This window comes from Trichechus manatus, unplaced genomic scaffold (genome assembly GCF_000243295.1).
Source record: "Trichechus manatus latirostris isolate Lorelei unplaced genomic scaffold, TriManLat1.0 scaffold00088, whole genome shotgun sequence".
NCBI lineage: Eukaryota > Metazoa > Chordata > Mammalia > Sirenia > Trichechidae > Trichechus > Trichechus manatus.
In genome coordinates this window covers 6,620,454-6,629,232 of record NW_004444024.1, presented here as the reverse complement: position 1 = coordinate 6,629,232, position 8,779 = coordinate 6,620,454, and the positions used below count along the sequence as shown (strand labels likewise).

At 40.2% G+C, this 8,779-nt stretch overlaps 1 protein-coding gene across 4 annotated transcripts in view; it reads right to left on the bottom strand.

Annotated features, from left to right (window-relative positions):
- The window catches only part of ACER3 (alkaline ceramidase 3), a 180,719-nt gene that overhangs the window by 105,686 nt on the left and 66,254 nt on the right, over positions 1-8,779 (bottom strand). For all 4 annotated transcript variants that reach the window (XM_004381987.1, XM_023736579.1, XM_023736580.1 and 1 more), the window contains exon 2: positions 1,696-1,806. In XM_004381987.1, the coding sequence (XP_004382044.1) occupies positions 1,696-1,806 (111 nt within the window). The remainder of the gene's footprint in view (positions 1-1,695; positions 1,807-8,779) is intronic.

Here is an 8,779-nt window from a genome sequence, read left to right as displayed (position 1 = left end):
GGAAGGACAAATAACTAAAAATAGCCAAGACAATTAAAAAAAAAAAAAAAAAAAGGGTGGGGGGACTTGATGCACCAGGTATTTTTAAAAAGCTACAGCAATTAAAGCAGGGCCATCTTGATAAAGGGAATGACAAATGGACCTACACTGATGGTTGAAGAGTAAATCAGTAGCTATTTTGGAGAGAAATTTGGTTATTAAAGATGTATGCATACATCTATGACCCAGTAATTCCACTTTCAGGCATAAACCCTGGAGACTCTTAAGAATGTTCATTTCATCATTATCTGTAATAATGAAAACTTGGGAAAATGTCTATAAAGAGAATGAATAAATTGTGGTATATTCACACAATGGAATACTAGACACCAGTAAATATGAATTAGAACTACATGTATTGATATAGTTCAATTTCTAGTCTAAAATATAATGTTGGGGGGGGCTGGAATAAGTTGCAGAAGGTTAGATACAGTATGGTATGCTTTACAAAGAGTTTAAAAATATGCAAAATCACACTATATATACTTTTTAAGGATACATATATACGTAGTTTAAATATAACAACGTGCAAAAAAGTGATAAACATCAAATTCAGGATAGATGTTAATTCCGGGGGATGGACTAGGAGGTTGAGGGGAAAAGGACTGGGCAGGAACACAAAGGATGTTTCAATTGTATAAGTAGCAGTTTATTTCCTTATTTTAAAAAGAAAATCTGAAATAAGTATTATAAACTGTTAAGATCTAACATGAAAAAGCTGGGTGATAAGATACATGAGTGTGTTTGTTATACACCCACACTTCACTCATCCACAAGGTTAGGTTCCAAAGACCAGATCATTATGCAAAAATTGGCATTATGCGAAATACTTGCGATTTCCTGCCCCAGCCTCCCCTCCTCCCCAGCCCTCCCAGCTGGACAGCTATAGCCCCTCTCTACCTGTGGCAGTCACAGGCTCACTCTCACTCTACCTGCCAGAAGCCAAATCCATGCTGCGGGCTGCTAGCCAGGTGTCCTCAGCCACCCGCAGTCCCAGCTCGGGCTCCGCGGGGCATTCAGTAGGTGAAGTGGGGCAGAGTGGGCTGGGTGGTGTGCGGCAGCCTCAGCCAGGGGATGGCTGCCACCACAAGCCACCCATGCTGCTCCTGGTACCTGCCAGCCAGTGCCCGTGTGCAAGGCAAGCTGGGGGCGGGGGTGCACCAGGAGAGAGCTTGAAAGAGGGAGCAGAGGCAGGAGCCAGTCAGAGTCGGAGCTAGGGCTCCCAGTGGGTTCCAGACTGGGGTTAAATACCCTGGCAGGGGCGGTGCCGCTCTTCCCTCTGCACAGCCTGAACTAGCTGTTCAAGTGAGGGTGTGGAGGGTTGTTAATGCACAAAATAGTCGGATAGTGGAGTTTTTACTATTGTGGTAAACGTGAAATGTCGGATAATGAGATAGCCAATAAGAAAGGAGTAGGTGTATTACCTCTATTCTTTTCAGTATGCTTGAAACAGTTCATGATTTTTGTTGTTGTTATTTGTTATTACTCAAAATGCAGTTCAATTTACTGGCAAGGTTTGTGGCGTTTCAATTCAGAAATTCCTGAATGTGGTTAAGATGTGTAACAGACGGCACAAAATAGAGAACCACGTTTAGAAATAAGAAAAGCAACTGTCTGAATATTATGTCATTTTGTCAGATGAAGGGTTATACATACCTGTGAGTGCTAAATAAGAAGCAATGTACCGCTTTTCCAGTCCATCTCTAACACTCTGAATTGCACCAAAGAGTGGAGGTATGATCATAATCAGATTACTCACTGTATTCCCTAAAACAGAAAAAAAAGAGAAGGTATTTAGATTAATCAATAACACTTTAAATAAGAATACATTCACTTGATTTAGAATAAGCCCTTAACCATTTATAAAGGATCCAGAAGAACCTGGTGAATTCAGTTACATACAGCGCTGAGACTTCGTCCTCTATACTTTTTTTTCTTAATTCTTATAAGTCTTTGTATAAATATTTCCAAATACATTTATCAGAAAACTAACTTTTTAAATAGCAAGTCCAAAAGTCATGTCAACAGTACCGACTCAAGATACTTCAACTAGAATTTTCTTAAACAAATAGAAAAACCTTCCACACTGTCTTAGTTATTCAGTGCTGCTATAACAGAAATACCACAGTGCATGGCTTTTAACAAAGAGAAATTTATTCTCTCACAGTCTAGTAGGCTACAAGTCCAAATTCAGGGGGTCGGCTCCAGGGGAAGGCTTTCTCTCTCTGTCAGCTCTGGAGGAAGGCCCTTGGCATCAATCTTCCCCTGGTCGAGGAGCTTCTCAGCACAGGGACGCCAGGTCCAAAGGACGTGCTATTCTCCTGGCTCTTGTTTCTTGGTGGTATGAGGCCCCCTGTCTCTCTGATCATTCCTCTCCTTTATATCTCAAAAGAGATTGACTCAAGATACAACCTAATCTTGTAGATTGAGTCCTGCCTCATTAACGTAACTGCGTCTAATCCTGCCTCATTAACATCATAGAAGTAGGATTTACAACACATAGGAAAATCATATCAGATGACAAAATCTCACAATACTGGGAATCATGGCCTAGCCAAGTTGACATACATTTTAGGGGGACGCAATTCCATCTATAATATTCATTATACTAAAAGTTATATTTTTCTTGTCATGCTTTTCCAGAGTAAACTTTTGGTCTGACTGTGGCCGACCTGGTAATGTTAACTAACTCTCCCACTGAGGGCAGCTAAAAAACTGGGAGCATTGAGGCCCTAACAAAGTATCAATAAATGACCAGGCTGAAGACACAAAGATGATTAGAGTTCAAAGAGGCTGACAGGCAGCACAGAGAGGGCTCTGTTGTTAGTTGCCGTAGAGTCAGTTCTGACTTATGCAGACCCCAAGTGTGCAGAGCAGAACTGCACTCCATAGGTTTTCAAGGTTGTGACCTTTCAGAAGCAGACTGATGGGCTTTACTTCACAGGTACCTCTGGGTGTGTTTGAAATGACAACCTTTCAGTTAGTACAGCGCTTAACCATCTGCACCACCCAGGGATTCCTAGAGAGAGCTCCACGTTTAACCAACTAAGTGTGTTAGGGGCAAGGGGGCAGGAATAGATTGAAGATTTATGGCTGCCAGGGCAGAGATTGTGGTGAATTTCATCCCACTCCCTACCTGTGGACCCTGAAAGGCTGCTACTTTTGCCCTATGCAGATCTGAGCAGAGTTGCTGCGTATTTGGTGGACTTGTCGGGCTAGAAGGACCAGTCAGAGTTTAGCGTCAGTCAAAAACAAAGACCCTTGAGTAACACCCCTTGCTGTTGTCTGAAGCCAGAATAGACTATACTCTAGAAGGTCAATTAGTGGTCCAAAGAAACTTCAAGCTTGGTCTGCTAGTACCCTCAGGGCCCTACAAGAAAAAAAAAATAAAAGTATTTCTAAAAGTGATTTTTCAAATAAAACGTCTAGTGAACAATCAAAGTTTATGGGGCACGTGAAAAGGCAAGGCAATAAAAAAAATCAACAGAAACAGACCCATAAGGGGTTATCAGACAGGCTGCTGTTTGTAAAACAACAAAAACAAAAGCTAAGCTTACTATGTTCACAGAGACAAAATAAAGACATCCGCATATAGACATACCATGGTGAAACTACAGAAAATAAAAGACAGAAAGAAAATCTTAAAACTAGCCAGAGAAAAAGACAATTTTACCCTCAAAGAAACAATTAAATAGGTGACTTCTTAGAGAGTAAAAAAATATTTTTAAGATGTTGAAGAAAAATAATTCTCTATTCAGCAAAAATTTCTTTCAATAATCAAACTGAAATAAAGATACTTCCAGACAAACGAAACTAAGAATTTGCCACCAGCCCACCCATTAAAGGAAATTCTCAAAGCAGGAAGGAAAAGAATTTCAGAAAGAACCTCAGATCTGAGATTCAGCAAAAAATGAGTTAGAGAAGGCAGCCTACACCAATGTTACTGAAAATGTGATCGACAGATGCGGTGGAAAAAGAACTGAGTTAATTTTGTCTGTTGAACTGAATAGCAACAAATTGGGGTTTGAATTTTGCATGCCTTTTTAAAATTTCATTTTTCTAGTTAATGTTTTTAGTTATGTTTCTAGTAAAACGTGAAAGGAAATGGTTCTTAATTTCATTTTCACTCCTGTCTTTACAAAAACAAATCCCAAACATGAATAGCAAAGGAATGCTAAAAACCTCCGTAGCAGAAATAAGTAGATAAAATGGGAAAACAAATGACTACAGTATTTTATAAATTATATTCTGGATAGAATAATGTGGCACAATACATTCAAAATTTCAAATGAATGACTTCCAACATAGAAGGTGATATCAAGACAAATTATCAACTAACTGAGGGGGCAGAATGAGATATTTTCAGACATTCAAGGATTCAAAAAAATGTACTTGCAACATACCTTTTCTCTGGAACCTACTAAAGAATGCAATGAACCAAAACAAGAAAGTAAAACCAAGAGGAAATTGACATAGGATCTAGGGAACAGGGGCTGCAACACAGGAAAGTGGTAAAGAAAAGCCCAAGATTACAGCTGTACAAGACCCGAGAATCACCCAGTGCAGACTGAAGCAGAAGCAAGAGCTGCAGGAAAGAAATCCCCAAGAAGAAGAAGAAAGAAAAGGATAGGCTATGTGATAAGTTAAAATTTTTAGAAAACAATGTTGGTAGGCATATGATAGAACTGTTGGAAAATTTGTACTATGGTTTATTCAACCACTCCTGTATTGTGAACATTTATTTCCAATTCTTGCTATTAATAAACAATACTGCAACGAATACACACACACACACACACACACGCACACACACCATTCTGAATGAGTGCAGATATATCTGTAAAAGAGATTCTCAAAAAACAGACTGGTGAGTTAAAGAGTAAATATATCTATTGACCAGAAACGTATTAGAAGAAAACATGGACGCATTGTCCTTTATCTTACAATGAGCTAGGCTGGGCATCTTTTTATACGTTTAAGGACTCTGATGGTGCAGTGGTTAAGATCTTGGCTGCTACCCAAAAGGTCAGCAGTTCAAATCCACCAGCTGCTCCTTGGAAACCCTATGGGGCAGTTCTGCTCTGTTTGATAGGCTCGGGATGAGTTGGAATCGACTCGCTGGCAATGGGTTTGGTTTTTTTTTTCTTTTAAAGACCATTTGTATTCCATTTCCTATTAACTGAATATTCATGCTTTTTTTTACCACTTTTTCTATTGGTCTTTTCTAATTCTACAAGAAGGAGCACTTCACACCAAAGCCACAAGGAAAGCAGTAGCCCAAGAGACAGAAAGGGCCACATAAACCGGAGACTGCAACAGCCTGAGACCAGAAGAACTAGATGGTGCCTGGCTACCACCACCGACCCGCCCTGATGGGGAACACAACAGAGAGTCCTTGTTGGAGCAGGAGAAAAGTGGGGTGCAGAACTCAAATTCTAGTGAAAAAACCAGACGTAATAGTTTGACTGAGACTGGAGGAACCCCAGAGACCATGGCCCCCGGACTCTCTGTCAATCCAGCACTAAAACCATTCCTGAGGCCAGCTCTTCAGTCAAAGATCAGACTGGACTATGGGACATAACATGGTACTTGTGAAGAGTATGAGACTAAATGGTAGCTCCTGTCCGGAGGTGAGATGAGAAGGCAGAGACGGTCAGGAGCTGGATAAATGGGCACGGGAAATCGGGTGGAAAGGAGGAATGTGCTGTCACAGTATAGGCAGAGCAATTAGGGTCACATAACAATGTATGTACAAATTTTTGTATGAGAGACTACCTTGAATTGTAAACTTTCACTTAAACTACAACAATAAAATAAAATTTAAAAAAAAGGAGCACTTCTTGTATAAGGGATATTAGCTCTATGCTATGAGTTGCAAACTCTTCTAACTTTGGTTTTGATATATATTTTTTTTCTATGTAGAATTTTCTTAATATTTTTATGTAGTTGAATTTACCAATCTCTTCTTTTACAGTTTCTGGATATTTGAAAGGTTTTAGAAAGGCCTTCCCCACTCCAAGACGCTATAGGAATTCACCCATATTTTCATCTAGTGCTTTTATGATTTTACTTTTTCAAAATTTAAATCTTAAGATTCGGGGAGGGGAGTAGCTTTTCCTGGTATGCACTGTGAGTGTGGATTCAACTTTATCTTTTTTCCAGTGGCTACCCAGTGGTGCAAACAAATGCAATTATTAACCACAAAGAATAATAAAAAAAGTCTACATAGCAAGAAATGTTACCATTGAATATACTATTTGGTTACATAGTGATATGGATGTTACTGAGGTTAAATCCTAACTACTTATTTAATAAAAATTATATTCTAACTTTATTGAGAAAAGGTAGTGATAGATATATATGTATGCATAAATATGTACAGGAAGGCATATATAAATATATGGATGTGCATGTACAGGTGTAACTGTAGGCATATGTATATAAATACATACATGTATTTGTTTGCTACATATATTTTCAAATATAAAATAAAGCACATAGGGGGGCACAGTTATGGATACTTCCTAGATACAACCAAACACCTCATGGGATTGGTCTACTGGGTTTAAGGACTTGGACCATAGTCTCGTGGCGCAACTCAGTCATTTGACACAATATAGTTCATAAAGACAATGTTCTACATCCTAGTTTGGTGAGTAGCATCTGGAGTCTTAAAAGCTTGCGCATGCCATCTAAGATACAACTATTGGTCTCTACTCATCCGGAGCAAAAGAGAAAGAAGAAAACCAAAGACTTAAAGAAGAAACTACTCTATAGAACCAATAGTCTACACAAATGATGATACCACTTACCTCGAGACCAGAAGAACTAGATGGTGCCCAGCTACTAGTATCAATCGTTTCAATTAGGGGCTCATAGATGGTTCCGGATAGAATGCGAGAAAAATGTAGAACAAAACTCAAATTCCTAAAAAAAAGCCCAGATTTACTGGACTAGTAGAGACTGAATGAATCCCCAAGACTATCACGCTGGGATACTCTTTAAACTTGGAGCTCGGACTACTCCCAGGGGTCACCTTTCAGCCAGGTAACAGATTGGCTCATAGAATAAATAATATCACCTGTGAGTGCTTTGCTCCTCAAAGTAATTGTCTAGATGAAACCAAACGGTGAACACTTACCCTAGACCAAAGATGAGAAGGTGGGGGTGAGGAGGGCAGGGAAGCTAGATTGATGGAAACAGAATAATCAAAATGGAAATAATGAGAACGCTGATATACTGTGAAGAATGTAACCAATGTCACAGAACAATATGTATAGAGATTGTTAAATGAGAAGCTAATTTCCTGTGTAAACTTTTACCAAAAACACAATAAAATATTTAAAAATATATATATATAGCAAGGTAAGGCAGGGATGGTTATAAGAGCGATAAATCCCCAACCATCATAACTGGAAGACAACAGATAATATTTTAAATTTACAAGTGCAGAAATAGCGGTATAAGCACATTATTTAGAAATTTGGAGCCAAATTCTAGAAAAAATAGCTAAATGTTAAAAAAATTATTGCTAGACTTCCACTTCTGCCCAAGATGGAGAAACAAGGACCAGATTTACCTCTCACCTGAAACAAACAAACAAAAAGACAAAATATATGAAACAATGGTTTTCAAGACATTGAACATCAGACAATGAAGGAAACTGATCCCTGAGAGACAGGAAGAAAATGGTAAAGCCCTGCGATTGCCCTAGCTTACCGCCTAGAGTACCGTTGCCATGGTGTAGGGATGAAGAATACAGGAAGAGCCTGGCAGACTCCTTAAATTGAGGAGACAGAGCTGAGACTTTAGGAAGACCAAGGTGACTAGATTTCACACAAGAGAGTACACGAGAGATAGCTACGTAGAGAAAGAACCCCATAAGTTTGCAGAGGACATCCTCAAGTATCAGCAGAGGACCAATCAGCATATACATACAGGAAACTACCTGAAGCTAGGGAAAGAACAATCTGTGATCACACGTGGCCAGAAACTGGGGCTATTCCCACCAGCTAGTAAGAGTTTAATTGGATTTTGAGTTAACTGCTACCAGAAATCTCAATTGAAGCAGTTTCTTTCCTGGAAATAAAAACTAGAGGGGTTCCGGCACGATGGCGCTCTAGGCAGAAGCACCACGCCGTCCCTCCACAGCAAAGATCCGAAAAACTAAGCCAAACAGAGAATGCAACAATCCTGAAACCCTAGAACATCAAATGAAGAGATAAAGAACTCAGCCGAGCACCAAATGGAGTGAGAATACTGAAGGAGAACGGAGAGTGAGGACAGATTCATGCAGAGGTCCCCTACCAGCTAACGCAGCGCGGATCCAACATCTTGGGTTCCTATCAGAGACCAGCAAACGGGGGTACGAGAAAGCAGCCTCACAGAGCGTCCAGTGGGAGATAAAACAGCTGGTAATTTGCAGTGTGCGCTTTCCCACCCCCTACCCCTCTTCGCCCCGGCTCGGGCTCCTCTGCTTCCCACGGCTACAATCTCTTGACTGGGAAGTGCCGGCTGCTTGGATTCCACACACCCAAGTGGGCGGCTCTCTGCGTGCCATTTGTTGGCTGCTAGTGTTGCTTTTTTTTTCTGCTTCTTTTGATTTCTCACTTGCCTCTTGCCACCTCCCCCTCCTCTCACTCAAGTGCCTGGCTACGTGAGCCATCTTTGCCTCTTCCTGAGGGGCTCCAGAGCGCCAGCAATTTGTGATATACGCTTTCCCACTCTCCACCCTTCTTCA